Here is a 15,503-nt window from a genome sequence, read left to right on the forward strand (position 1 = left end):
ATGGTCTGCAGAGATGATACATAACCCATATACTCAAGTTTGGTTTGGGTAGCGATGTGCTGCTGAGAATTTGAAAGTGGACCCATATATATACCAATTTTGGATCCGTCATTATACCAAAACTCAAAAGTTTTTACAACTTTTCCCAAAATTGTTGGCAAATCTTGAAAATTATGGATACAGTTAGGCAAAATTGGGCTACTTTTCAGAAAAAAACAACCCGTCCATATACCAAATTTAGCCTTGATAAAGGGGTAACTGAAATACCAAATGGCTAAAATGATAGCCATGTTTGCAGCACATCCAAATACAGTCATTTGTACTGTGTATGCTGCATTTACATTTTACATAAGAAATAAGACATCCAACCTTAACTATTTCTTAATGTGAGACATCTGATCCAACTAGACCTTCATCCTGGTATCCAAGCATGCTATTCCTGATGTCATTATTATTCACACATACTTGGGTGCTGTATGATGTCAATTTTCTGATGGATGTATTTTACTCCTATTTTTGCCTGTATCTCAATTTCCTATTTGCCACCTTAATTGGATCAGATTGCAATACTCACCGGGAATGTCATCCACTACTTGAATCTTCCATCCTAAGAACCTATGAGTGTAACACTGTGGAAAAGATATATTAAAAATGTTATCAAACACTAAAAGAAATAACCTCTTTCTTGTTAAATAATCATCACTAACTTAAGCGTGTGTTATGACAATTCATGACACTATTTTTGGTTAAACTGCCTGTGATTTCTTTATTGAGACCTTTTTAAACATTATGCTTTTTCACTGAGACCAGTAATGACTCCATTATATAAATTGCGCCTAAGCAATGCAACATATATGGATTTCATTAAATGGACTAAAAATAGCATATACCATATAGGTCTACTTATTGATTCACTATGAAGGCACTTATATAATAGTGCCTACTCCTCAGTTTTATACCAAATACAAACTTTATACCTATTGTACCCAACTAGATTTTCATTATCATGATTAGGCCTACTAATAGGTCACTCTTTTCTAATAAAGAAAAGACATACATTTTAATGAAATCAAAACCACTCATGCTTAATTTTCATAGTAGAATATAATTTCTGTCACTAAATGTTAGCATAGGCCTACAAAATGCCATAATAGACATTGCATTTTCCATTTTTAGAAAAAAAACTCTGTCACTAAAAATGGACCAAATTGCCAATGTCATAAAGTTAGGCACTTTAGACCTAAGTTAATTAGCTATGTAGATCCATGTTTTTACTGTGGACAAATGTACTAAAATACTAGGTGATCTTAAACTTAAGCTGAGCCAAATGTAGCTGATGAGATTAATAAAAAGATCAACTAAGTCTTGATCACCATTAATCGAAACACGTCATACGATAGCTTTCTATAGTTTCTCAAAAATAGAGAAACTCTAGTGTCTTTTTTCCTACACGGAATTAATGGCCTTTTGCTTGGAATTTCTTCACATCCACCCATATTACAACCTCTATACGGATTTTTTGCATAGCAAAATATAGCTTCTTTTTACCTAAAACTTAGCAATTAATTTGCATGAGGGTAAAATATATAGCTATACCAATCTTTTCGATATCTGAACATTAGATCATGTAGCTCTATTACCCCCCTCAATAATAATTCATTGCAAATACATGTACTACTATTTTAAACATATCCATTGCAGTTATAGAAATTTTAAGAAGTATACAAATATTATAGTTAAGTATCAGTTTTCCCTTTAAAAAGAGATTTAAGTATTCATTGCAATGCAATGCTCATTGTAATATTTTGGTTGCATATTTGTTGTTTTAAATGTTCCCTGGACAAACTTCAAGTAAACTTTATCAAAGTAAAACCAACAGTCACATCTGGAAGGAATGTCAGAAATCTAGAATACAAACCTTCCAATGACTTGATTAATGGCTGTTGATACATCCTGTCCATGTTAAAAGATCTCATACACTGTGCCTTTTGATGTCAAGAAAAGACAATTATGGAGGAACTTTGGGTTCAACCCATCATTGGAGACACAATCAATAAACTAAAAGATGTACAGCTGTGCGCAAGTTGATAGACTCAGGTGATAGAACTGGCCCTCATGAATATCCCCATTGCACACAAAGTACATGTACTCTGCCTGTTGATGTGATATCTATCTCTTTATCTATGATCCTACCTGATAATAGACAGTATCTGGAGTGTCAGCATCAGGGGTCCACTCAAGAATTCCTGGGAGTCCTGGTACACATTCTTCTTCTAAGGTACTATCTCTGTAGTCATGGAAACTATCAAAGTCATCAGGTGATCTGGGTGCAACACTTCTCCACTCACACAATGGACCGTCTATTGAAATAATAATTACCATTTTAACAATTAATATTGAGCATGTTTTATGCCTACAATTTACTTGTATCAAAATGATCTACATTGTAGACACTAAAAGATGTTCAACATACATAATGTAGCTTCAGCTATTTAAAAGGAGTTTTCTCCTAAAAATTCTTGCACTTGTCCACAAACATTTATGAACAAACATTTGTGAAGAATTAATGTTTCAATCCCTATATTTTCATCAATATGGAGGTTTTGGTACAAGTAGAAACTTGAAGTAGAAACTTGAAATATATCACACCAATTTTTTTCTAACCCATTTAGTATTCTTTGACATTCAAATGGACATTATTGATCAAATGATTAAAAGTAGGAATTATCAATATAAACCTTTACAGCTGCTAAATAGTGGTCAAGATCATTCCATGTAGATGCGAAATAGCATGTGATTAATTTGGGAATTTGACAAACTTACCCACAGGACCAGCATAGATTTCAATGTTCTGGAATAGAATGACATTATTAAAAATGTTTAGGTTAGGAACTAAGTAAGATGTATAACACCTATAATGGAAGACAGAGATAAAAAGACCAATTTGCGTCTGACGTCATCTGTTAATCAACGGTCGAGCACAGTTTGTTTACAAGTGTTGTGATATGAGTTGCTGAACGCAGCGGTAAAACTGGGCGCCTTATAGTTAATTTTGCACTTTCGAACATACATACCATCTCAAAAGTTAGGTCTTTATAGCACTAAACTTTATTTTGCGAAGGCACCATGTCAACAATGGCTAGAAAAGTTGCTTTTTGCCTTGTAAAAGTACGTAATTTTTCGCCATTTTCTGTTCTTCCTTTTCTCCGATTGGCACTAGATTAATAGATCTTCCTTTTACACGCTATTAACCAATCAAGGATCATACAGCATTTGATATACAGTGACGTCAGACGCACACTAGTCTTTTTATCTGTCTTCAATTTTATACCTCAACAATAGTATCTCATTGATCCTAGAGTATCGGGCGACGCTTGAGGCTTAGGAGACACACTCACTGAAAAAGTGGACATTTTTGCTGAACATTGTTTTTTACACTTTTTTGGCTCATTGCAAGTACCACAAATATAAAAATGTCCGAATGTGTTCTTTATTGTAGAGGTCTATGTAAGAAAACTTAAAATCTCAAATTTAAAAACAAGCAAATCAGTTCAAAATCTGTAAAGTGCAAAATATTACACATATAAAAATTACATTATTATGATAGCTTATGATTGCTGCTGATTGTTTGCTACTCACATCAGAAATTGGCATAACAGGCCAAAACAAATCACAATTCCACTATCAGTTGGATCTACTCACCGTATTACAGGTATTTGAAAATGAAACTCCAGCCTGGTAGAGTGTACTAATCAAAAAATATTATGCAGAATATAAAAAAAGTAGTTCAACTTCCCATATTTTTTTTCGTTTTAACTGACCAGTCTCTCCTGTATGGTAGCTTGACTAAACCACCACGATTATCGTTAGTGATATAAAACGGATGGTATGAAGCAGATAGCTGGTCATCGTCACCGCCAAACACTTCAAACCTATATGTCACTCCCCTTTTGACAGTGATAACTGGGATGAGTAAACCGTTAATGTACCATGCTATTCCCCAGCCAGGTTGACCTGATAAGAAAGCAAGTATACATTTATGATACTGATAATATGAAAGGAGAGACTTTAAGCATCATTCTTTACTTATAGATGAGTTGACCTCAATGTTTATCAACAAAGGCAAGGGACCGGTATATCTTTATGCCTGAGTGAACCCTATGCAACCACTACACTGTTCAATAGTCTTGTTGTGATGTGGCGGGAGTTTTAAAAACACGAGCCCTGAACAAAATATGATGCGCGCGCATACTGCCAGGCAAAAAAACAATGGAAATTATGATGATTCGTGCGCATACTGCCAGGCATTGACGTCAGAAGTCAACTCATCTATACAATGATGTCCTGCATAGCATTAGAGACAAGTTTTACGATAGAATATCTGGTGAATTACATCAACACATTAAGGCACTATTGGGCTATTCCAATTGAAATACATACACCCTCTATGAAATTCATGACCATAATCTTCCACACAGAGATTGTAAATTTCAAATGGGTCACTCATTTAGGTAACCCCATTTGAAATTCACACTCCCTGTATGTGAGATTAAGCGCACATCTTCATAGGCGGAGTATGGATCAATTTCAACAGGAATACACCATTGTGTGTGTATGCTAGCCCTTTTAGCAAACACTCATAATTTCAAGCTGGGCCCAAAAAATGCACACCAGTGTCACTGACTTGCAGAGAGTAAAAAACACTGCAGGTGTATAACTGTAGCCGGTTGGGTGATATCGCATTGATTCTCTTTATTAATTGCTTTGTGATAAATTGAACATTGCAAATAGTATTTCATTGCTGCAACATAAAGACACTAACATGCTAGCAGCAGCTGTTCATATCTTCAAGCGATTTACAATATTACTGGTCATCATAAAGCTTAGATTCTCCTTGTTATGCTATAGCTACATGACACTTCACAACAGCATCTTGAGATCCATTTGTTGGCAGATATAAGTTGCATGCTATCATTGCTGCAACTTTATGGACTAACATATGCTAGCTTGCAGCCGCTATTCTTTCCTTCACATGATTTACAATATTACTTGTCATCATAAAGCTTAGATTCTCCTTGCTGTGCATGCCACACACTTTGATGAAACCAATAAGCTCCATACGGACAACTCTTGTTCTTAGGGCAAGAGTGTAATGATACTTCACAGCAGCGTCTTCAGATCCAATTGTTGGCAGATATAGGTAGCATGTTATAAATCCTTATATTTACTTATTTACCTATCAACACCTACCTATAATCCCCTCATAGCCTCTCCTTCCTCCAGACTGTCCTATAGTTGCCCTAAATGTAGTTGGTGTATCTGCAAAAATGAGTAGCTGTGGCCATGGTGGCATAGGCTGCCCAGGACCTCCTTCTAGAATTTCACATCTAGAACCCCCACGTCCAAAATTTATGCGATGATTTCCTGAGTGAAATTGTAAGAATGGGAAAGATATTAATCAAGTGTCATGAATGCATGACTATAATTAGTATTTTGTACGGATCATGTTTTACCATATCTGACATGATTTGCCCCTGATTGAGACAAGCGCATGTTGGACTGACAGGTGCCCCACATGATGCTTTTAAAGGAGCTCCTACTTCAGTTCAAGACTAAAATCAGCCAGCTTTTATGAATTCCAACAACTAAAGTAAATTGTTTAATACTTCTGTGGTCCAGGTACGTGTTGGTGATCAGTGATCATATAGAATAGTTGAGGTCTGCTCCCATTCTACACGCCGATGACCAATGTGCCAACCATCTTTTTATCAAGACCATTGATCAGCCAATCAGCATGACTGTTTATCACTTCTGCGTTCATGGTCATGTACGCTCGACGCACAACACAGACCATGGAAGTTTTACAAAAATTTGCTTTATATGATTGAATCACTAACCTGTTGGGACACTATGATGTTTTAAGACTCTCCCTTCCTCATCAATTGGTCCTATAGCCCATGCTATATACACATCTCTATCAGTAGGTATCACCTTATCACCATAAATGTCACCTGGTATAAAGGAATACAATTTTGAACAATCACAATCTAAACCTTTTTACCTTTTTGTTTGTTTGTTTGTATTTATTAATGCATAAATCTCAAATCACTTTTATAGATATTTAATAGCATGTATTGGGTGCAGCAAATAGGCCAAATCTGTGAGTCATCCAATCAGATAGGTCTAATGATGACAGTAAGTAAGCTCAAACATGATACAATAGCCCCCACCTACCACAAAACAAGACTATTATTTTTTTAATTTACATCGCCAGGTTTATGTCGCTAGAGCTTCAATCGGCACTCTATTCAACTGCCACTTCATTGGCTTCCTTGATATAGTAGTGTCCATGTGTGACACACCGGTGATTAATATAAAGGCAGTATAGCATGCAGTCACTTCATCCGCATTGCACGCTACATATGTACCACTTTTGATTGCATGTATAGAAGTATAGCATATTTAATTACATACAAATTGCAGCCTGACAAATTACAATTGGCTTATTAATATTAAAATATAATGATAATTAAAACACTTGAAAAAAATAATATACAGTTTCAATAAGATCAAGGAAAAACACAGCAACTGCTGTTAAATAGACTTAGTAGTAGTAAAACTTTATTTATTCAGGGTAAACTCAATTCAGTAATACAATACTGGTCTCCCATGAGAACCTGATAATAGAGGAATAGAGGATACTGCCCCAGTGTAGTATCTAGTCATTTAAGGGGGTGCGACACCCTTGCCCAATTTTGTGCCTATTTTTGCATTTTTCTCAAAAATTATAGCGAATTGCAATGGTGACAAATAAGATATGTGTATTATAGGGGCAAGGACAACAACTACATTTGTACTACACTGGAAATTTTATTTCAGCACAGACAACAGTTGTGGAGTTACAGTCAAAAATGAGGGAAACCAATATTTGATCAATAAATCAATATCTACTTGCCTTGAGTTGCTGAATTTTCAGTGCAGTTGTTGTAGTCCTTGCCCCTATAATATACGTATCTTACTTTATTTTATTTTATTTTTTTATTTATTACATTTGGCAAAAAGCACAGGCAATACCCAATAGTGCTCAAAGAGCACTAAATTAAAGGGAAGCCCTACATACAAAGCGAACAAAAATTAACTGAGAAGCAAAAACAAGATAAAAAAGACAATTAGTGGGTTTTTAGCGGGTTCGCCGTCGGACAAGTTTAGAACAGTTAGACAGTTCTAAACTGGTCCGACGGCGAACCCGCTAAAAACCCACTAATTGTTATGAATTCCCGTCGTAAAAGCCTATCCCACAATTTTATAAAAAAGACAACTATTGGAGGGCTTTAACTGCAGCCTTGAAAGCGGAGGACAAGATGGGACAACAGACAACATTTTCTGGTAGCTCATTCCATAACATAGGACCAAGGTGGAAGAACTTCTTTGACAAAGTGTGAGGCGGCTGAAAGGTAGGTAGAGAGCTCGGGAATGGTTACATCTTGAGTTGGAAGGTGAATGAGGTGTGAATACATTAGGAGCAGATAAAAGGCCGGCAAGTATTTTGAACACATGGAGCACCGTAAAGGAGTCGCGACGGGCCTCAAGAGAGGGGAGGTTAGTTTGGAAAAGGAGGCTGTCATGATCCAGGTCCCAAGTTTGTAATATGACCCAGCAGGCAAACCTCTGAACAGATTCCAGGCGGTTAGTTTGGGTTTTGGTGAGTGGGTGCCAGGTTGAGCTGCTGTACTCAAGAGCTGGCCGGACCAGAGAAGTGTACAAGGTGCGACGAAGCGCTATAATTTTTGAGAAAAATGCAAAAATAGGCACAAAATTGGCCCGGGTGTAGTACCCCCTTAATACTAATAAAAAGGAGCTCTAAAGTAAGAGGATACTTTATATGAATAGCATTAATTTTCTTACAAAATTGCAACTAAACAGATTGCATACATTAAACATTTGTGACCGTACAGTACGAATGAGCCGTAAATGTCCTCAATTGTATTCTGAGTTACAGTGTAAAATGGGCATGAAGGTCGTATTCATAGGTACCTCAATTTGGTGCTACGTGTACCTCATTTAATGAGATACACGTAGCACCAAATTGAAATACCTATGAATATGACCTTCATGCCCATTTTACACTGTAACTCAGAATACAATTGAGGACATTTACGGCTCATTCGCGTTGTACGGTCACATTTGATCAACAAACCTATGAAGTGTGCAGGAAGGTAAGTGTCCCCCCACCCAACCCTTCTGGCTGACAAAAGTGGGTTGTTGTACTCCGCTTCCTTCACCTCCCCCTCCAACACATGCATTGGCTTTTATTCTCACCTGTGTCTAGGGGCCTGGTATATGAAATAGTAGCTATTCCTTCATAGTATGCTGCATACTCATACTCTACATCATCAGTACCAAATAATCTGTCATCTGGACATGCACCTCTGCTATTCCCATTGCTAGTAACACACTATGGCATACAAACAATAAAATTGATAATTAACAAGAACATGTTGGCTTTCTTGCTGTATTCTATCAAACTACAAAAAAGTTTGTTTCCTCTAGGAATGAATATTTCAATTTTGGGACCAATGATTTACACCGTTTAATTTTTTCATTTGAGAAAATTCTACAAGCAATGATAGTTTTAAAATATTTTTTTCATTGAGCTTGTTTACTAGGGAGATGAGATCATTAGTACATATTAAAAATCAATCTAAAGCTTTCCTAAAAGCTCAATTTTTCATATTTACCCTATTTGCAACTGATTTGACAATAAATATACAGGATTTGAAGCATATTTTACATAACTCTTATAAACATATGAAATAGATTAAAATGAAAAACAGCATTTTGGTTTTTGGAACACCTACAAGAAACAAATGTGAAGTTATTTTTTAGTCTTATCAAAACTGGTAGTAAATCATGGCTGGAGTTCATTTATTTTATTTATTCATAATATTTCAATTGATTTATATCATGCAGCTTGGTAACATTACATCTAAAGTCTCAGAATGACTAGTACCCATCCATATGTCAGTTGACATGGTTCCATAAAAACTCGATAGTTGCATATGTGCTTACTATCAAGCGCTTTTGAAAGATGCAAACATGAAAAGCCCCATCCACAAAAGTGTAAAGGGTTTTGAGAAAATCATTGATACACATAGTTACATACGAACAAGTAAACATGCAAATTTGTGTCGCAACCCCATTATAGCTCAGTTGGTGAAGCGCCAGACTTCAAAATTTTCATTTGGCCTTCAACTTGAACATGGTTAAGTGAACTACATGACTGTGTATATTTGCCTTGATTTGTACACTCAATAAATGACTTCAATGTCACAAGATGACCATGACAACCATCAACAAGATGCGGAAAGATTTAGAGAAAATTATGCCCAAACAAGAAACCAAAAGTCTACCTCTGGGCAGACCAGAATGGAGAAGAAGCACTCTGAGGAGACACCCCGTTCTGGGCCACTAAAGCTAGGCAAAGCAAGGCAAGTTAAGGTACATTTCAAGATTCACCTGTGCTTTAAAACAAGATTGCAAAATTAGACATTAACTTTGTTTGTACTGATACAGGGTTGTCTTTGAAAAAGTTCTGGTGTGTACCAGTTCTGATCATTTTGAGACATATGTAGTTTAATTCAAATTTATCCCTTTTATATTATTTGATTTGTATTCACCTTTTATTAACTCGGTAATCATTAGCTTTTATTCAATCAATTAAATGAACCAAGATTTAAATTACTGACTTCAACCTTACTAATTACCAAACAATGCAATCATCCACCCTTACCACCCAAGTATTAAATAATTCCACCCATACACTCAAATCATACAATCAACTTACAATCACTCACTTAATATCAGGTGATACCACAACCAGGGTAACCTTATCAAAGTTCATCCACTCAATATTTTCACCACAAAACAAGTCTTTTCACAATGTACAATTTAATAGTAACAAAACTGGTGCCTTAGGGCTGCATTAAATGCTTACTGACCCATCATATTGGCAAATCCTGTCAAAAACTACGCACAAATTTGGTCTCCCAAATGTCTCCTTTCAACAATACTATTATGAGAGTCTTGTTCAATTTTTTTTCCCTGTAATTTGTTTTGACACTTTTGGTTTACTAACATTAATTCAATATTGAAAGCCCAAATCTGTGAGGGAAAGGAGAATTGAATTTCACTAGTCACTCTACCTTCTTTGTAATTTACCTATAACTATTTTTACTATCCATACTTTAACATACAATTTTATATTCCCTGTTCCAATATAAAAAATGTAATTCCAGATTAAACCCATACACCCCCATATGAAAGACATTCAGGTCACCCCATTTGTAATTCATACCCATTATGTGAAATATTAAGGCCATGTCTTCCATAGGGGGTGTATGGATTTCAACTGTATTAGCCTATTTTTGGGCTTCATGATGAACAGGCAGCTGATTACTGCCTTCTTTAGATACAATAAATATTAGTTTATTGACAACCCGTCACATTGTATTCTAAGAAAAAATCGACACATCTGTAATTGGTCCAAAATTGTGTACAAAAATAGGGGATATAAGCAGTGGTGTAATTTCTTTTTGACAATTGGGGGGGGGTGGGTTTGGGGAAAAAATCTTGAAGTATAGTGAATGCAGCCCCATTTGGCGGGCGACTGGAATAAGTTGATGGTTCAAATGTGCTCTAAATTTTAGCATATTTTGAAGCTAAACTGGTGAAATATGGTGCAAAATGGAATAAATATGCATGAAGCATGCAAATATTGACACTTTTAGGCTAAAATTGTCAAATATGAGGTTAATTTGGTCAGAAACCCACATACAGGCATCAACATGGGGAACTCTACGCCTTTGGGGATAAGAACATAAATTCAGGCTCTATATTTAAAAATGGTTAGTTATTAAATGCTCAGCATTTTAGTCATGGCTAGCGATATCACTAGGAAATTGCCTTGAAGATAACTAGTGGTGATTTAGTGCTAGCTATTTCTGATTGATATATTGGTAATAAAACAGAAATCATCTCACCTGCTCCCTAGAAGACAGGTAATAATCAGTCACATATCCCCCTTGCTGAACTATTGGTTCAATGAATCCCACTACCACATCACTGCCAATCATAGTGGTTTCAGTCTCAGACCCACTGATGCCAAAGGCTAGGTATTCTCCAATCTATAATGCAAAGAGAAATACAGGTTACTATGCATTATCTAAGAATTAGAAGGAAAAAGAGGAATGAAGGAAGAAGGAAAGGGAAGAAAAGGAAAAGGAAAAGGAAAGGAAAGGAAAAGGAAAAGGAAAGGAAAAGGAAAAGCAAGGAAAGAAAGAAAGAAAGAAGAAAGAAAGAAAGAAAGAAAGAAAGAAAGAAAGAAAGAAAGAAAGAAAGAAAGAAAGAAAGAAAGTAAGAAAGAAAGAAAGAAAGAAAGAAAGAAAGAAAGAAAGACACACCCACACACAATAGAAAATAAATGTGATTGCTCTCACCTGGATGCGACCTTCCAAAATGACTTCTATCTCTTCTTCTTCTTCATTAATTCTCCAGTGTACGTGGAATTGATTTCGCTTTAGAACCTCACAGTTGTAATTACCAAATTCATTCTACATATATGAATTAAAACAAATCCTGATCCATGTAATTCATTATGACATTGAAAAATGAAGCATTAATATTAGCAAAATATAACTCATGCAATATGCAAGATCAAGAAAAAATAAAACTATGAGACATTTTTTTACAAATTCAATGACCAACCTCAGAACTTATTTCAACTAAGAAAGTTTAGAAGTATATTGTTTGTAAAAATAGAACTGAAATACGAAAGACACAAATCTAGAAAGTGTTTTCTCAAATTTTTGAATTTTTTCTTCGTTTTCAAAATATACCTTAAATTATCTCAAATTTTGGTCAAAATTGAAAAAAAGGTCAAATTTTGATCTTTATTGATCCATATTATTTTTTAAAACGAAGAAAAATTTCAAAAATTTAAGAAAACACTTTCTAGAGGCCTGTCTTTAGAACACAAATATGAAATTTTCATCCACTTTGATATTTTGGGTAAGTTGTTATGGCGGACAAAAAAAAATTGGCATGGAAAATCAATTTTGGTGCATTTCTCAGAAACGCCTCATTTTTGCAGAAATCTGCCATGCTAGTTGGATTCCTTGTGTCATTTCCTTTCTAAAAATGTATACTTTTATGTACTTATCATGATTACTTTTAAAGATACAATACAATATAATGTTTAAAATTTCTGACTTTGAGTGATCCTGTGTGCCCCCTTAACCTTCCATGAAGTGCTGCATTGAAAAACTGCAATTGTAAACATTCGTATTTTTAGTCCGGTGCCTGTCCAAATTTTGCCAATTTAAAGAGTTAGTCTGTCAAAATGTCACAATTTCTAACAATTTGAACGCTGTCAAAATTTCTGAAAAGTATTTGACAGTTATGCCTGTCACATTTTATTAAAATCTGACAGGCAACTGTTGATATTTGGGTGTATCTTTAGTGTAAGATGATTAACAAAAGATGAGAGAATATTAAAGCATCCCTCATGGTAATCTAGACACCAATTGCTGCACTCTCTTGCACGAAGGCTAAACCAAACAAAATTTGGGAACCCTTATTCTACAGAGTGACAAAAAGTTACTGAAATTTGGCCTCACCAATTGCACATAAGGTGGAATATTCAGATCAGCAGGAGCTGGAATATCAATATGCCCAAAGTTTTGACTAAATGGGATGCACCATAGGCTAATATAGCCAATGTCAAACACAGTCAGCCAATCTGGTAGCCACACAAATATGTCCACAGACCCATCCCAGCCTATACCATCATATGGTATTGGACTGGGATCTACAGTGCGGCGGCTTATTTCATCAACATCTGGTACCCTATAGGTAATTAAAAGAAATAAAAACAGTATTATTCCACTGGTTGATCACCTGCAGGATGATTAAGATCAAATGAGAAACAAAGAATATATGTGACCAAATCAAATAGAACAATATAGGCTATTCCACTTGAAATCCATACTCCCTGTGGAAGACATGCCCTTAATATTCCAAACATGGATGTAGATTTCAAACAGAGTCCCTCATTCAAGTAACCCCATTTGAAATTTACATTCCCTGTTTGAAAAATTTGGATTTCAACAGGAAAAGCCCAATGCCATGTCAAGTCATGTAGGAGGCTGTATCACTTGCATCCATACCTAATTAAACATGACATTTCCATAGCCATATGAGACAAATACTATATGGTAGGCATATTTTCGTGAGGTATATATTTTTGTGCTTTTTCACGTTTAATTTAAGTCTAAGAAGCATAGATTTAAAAGTCTACAAAAATATTTGTTATTCATAGGCTTTAATGTGTAACTCTACTTGTAAACACAAATATGAAAAACTGCAAAACTGTTCTGTAGAGTTCAAATCTCAAAAAATTAATACCGTGAATATATCACACTTTACAATAGTATAGACATCAACTACATGACTTAATATCTTGGTGTGAATTACTTATCCAGTTGGTAGAGCAAAGGTACATTTGACTTGAATCACTCATCTGGTGGTGTCCGATGGTATCTGACGAAAGGTCGAGTTAACAAAATGTAAATTTTTGATTTAATTTTGTATTTTTGTATTACATGACTTTATAATGACTTTAAAAACAACATCAACTTTACTTACTGAAGGTTGTCACTAGCAATTTGCCAATAAGCTTTCCATCCTTTTTCATCTGGAGTGTTACCAACACCAACCCAAAAGTATGCATCTGTTGCAATCAAACAAAAGCAATTCAATGCTAATCTACACTGCTTTATTTTCACATACCTATATACACTCAGATAATTAAAATGATCAGACTTGCATTTTTCAAAAAACAAGAATTAACATTGAGATGTCATTTCATTCAATACTGTTCAGGCAGCAGCACACTTGTACTACCAAGTACTGAAGTCCCATTACAATGAGAAACACTTTGATCAGAACCATGAGAACAGAACAGAACAGAAAGAATGCAATGTCAGTTTCTGATCCTGTCATCTTTGTTTTTTCAGTTTCCCTTCACTCAGAGAATTTCATTCAATGCAAGACAGATACTTAAAATTGTCCACATAGCACTCTATGCATTTCTACTATTAACATACAACCCATACTCACTGGTTGCTTTCACAAAACATGTGTTTGACAGGTACATAGTGGGTAACTCTACATAGGAGGTGGATCTACATTAAAATGCATTCCTGGGATGTATTTCAATGTGATCTATCTTGTGCATTCAGACAGCTTCGCACCATGAGCACTCTACTAAAGTTTGTTCGGCATATATAAGGCGGAAAAAAGACTCATAACACCGTGTATTGATAAAGAATGGCATGCACGCAGTTGGGCGCAATGCTTACGGCTAGTTGTGCATTGCTTAATGTGTGACTGATGCACGCTTATGTGAATTTACGTGAGCGGGGGTTGGGACTTTATTGATGTGGGCAGTAACAAAAGCCGAATAATTTCCGCCTCATATAAACCGAACAAACTTTATTGCATAGCATCGCACCCCTGCACTCACACGCACTGTGACCCACTTATACAAGAACCATGTTCACTACGCAATCATTTTCTGGATGCAAATTTGAGTGCTGTGTAGGCACTTTCTATTATGGATGTGCATCCCGGGAGATCCCATTGATGGAATTTTTGTGAATCCTGTCCTCCTGTGGAGTCACTTATTATATGACCTTTAATGAAAAAGTTAAGGTCCAAACCCATACTTACTTGGTCCGTTGCCATCATAGGACACATCTCTGAACAGGAAGGTATGCTGATCAATAATCTTAACATTGCGTGCATATACATTGTGAACTCGTGGAGTGAAACCAAGATTTAAAAGGTCATGTGGTCCAGGTGCAATAAAATTATCAGGGACTGTGACTGAACCAAAGTTGGCCTGTTAAGTAGAAAATGGAACTTATTAATATTGTTTATATTAGACTGAAATCACAGAGCCATATTGTTTCGTCACACAGTCATTTACACCCACCCACCCCACACACCTATGCGCAGACACTGGCAAACATTACTGTGCACATTTTATATTTGCATACTGTTTTCAATCTAGTAAATTGTGTAGATTTCTCATTTATGTATCCTGGTGTTTATAAAGGCACACCCATAGGAAGTATAGTAAATATTGAACATGTGGTCCTCACGTATGTGTATCTGTATTTTAACGCACTTTTGGGGTATGTATAACATATGTACTTCCAAGGACATAAGGACATGCAAAATATCCTTAGAAGGAGAAAAAAGTGATCAGAAATATGGTATACATGTATTTCAGTACAATGTCTTTGGTAATAGTAATACATCCACACCCCACCCCAGTGCATATACCCATCCCCCACAGCCAACCACAGACCCACACCCACCCATCTTGTAATAACCGACAAATTGAGGATTATCCAACCGCGGACCTTTATCTTAGAAATGAC

General features: G+C 35.7%; 2 protein-coding genes across 11 annotated transcripts in view; both read right to left on the minus strand.

Annotated features, from left to right (window-relative positions):
* Positions 1–2,325, minus strand: part of LOC140160065 (uncharacterized) — an 88,436-nt gene extending 86,111 nt beyond the window's left edge. For all 10 annotated transcript variants that reach the window (XM_072183391.1, XM_072183386.1, XM_072183353.1 and 7 more), the window contains exons 1-2: positions 2,194–2,325; positions 575–629 (exon numbers count right to left, since the gene is read on the minus strand). In XM_072183391.1, coding sequence (XP_072039492.1) covers positions 575–586 — 12 coding nt within the window. In that variant the 5' untranslated portion in view covers positions 587–629; positions 2,194–2,325. The remainder of the gene's footprint in view (positions 1–574; positions 630–2,193) is intronic.
* Positions 2,252–15,503, minus strand: part of LOC140160120 (protein Skeletor, isoforms B/C-like) — a 39,520-nt gene continuing 26,268 nt past the window's right edge. Inside the window, exons 10-20 of the mRNA XM_072183400.1 lie at positions 14,788–14,959; positions 13,702–13,786; positions 12,675–12,903; positions 11,496–11,609; positions 11,040–11,183; positions 8,320–8,455; positions 5,898–6,011; positions 5,251–5,424; positions 3,822–4,014; positions 2,824–2,851; positions 2,252–2,360 (exon numbers count right to left, since the gene is read on the minus strand). Coding sequence (XP_072039501.1) covers position 2,851; positions 3,822–4,014; positions 5,251–5,424; positions 5,898–6,011; positions 8,320–8,455; positions 11,040–11,183; positions 11,496–11,609; positions 12,675–12,903; positions 13,702–13,786; positions 14,788–14,959 — 1,362 coding nt within the window. The 3' untranslated portion in view covers positions 2,252–2,360; positions 2,824–2,850. The remainder of the gene's footprint in view (positions 2,361–2,823; positions 2,852–3,821; positions 4,015–5,250; positions 5,425–5,897; positions 6,012–8,319; positions 8,456–11,039; positions 11,184–11,495; positions 11,610–12,674; positions 12,904–13,701; positions 13,787–14,787; positions 14,960–15,503) is intronic.

The sequence above is a fragment of the Amphiura filiformis genome, chromosome 1, assembly GCF_039555335.1.
Source record: "Amphiura filiformis chromosome 1, Afil_fr2py, whole genome shotgun sequence".
NCBI lineage: Eukaryota > Metazoa > Echinodermata > Ophiuroidea > Amphilepidida > Amphiuridae > Amphiura > Amphiura filiformis.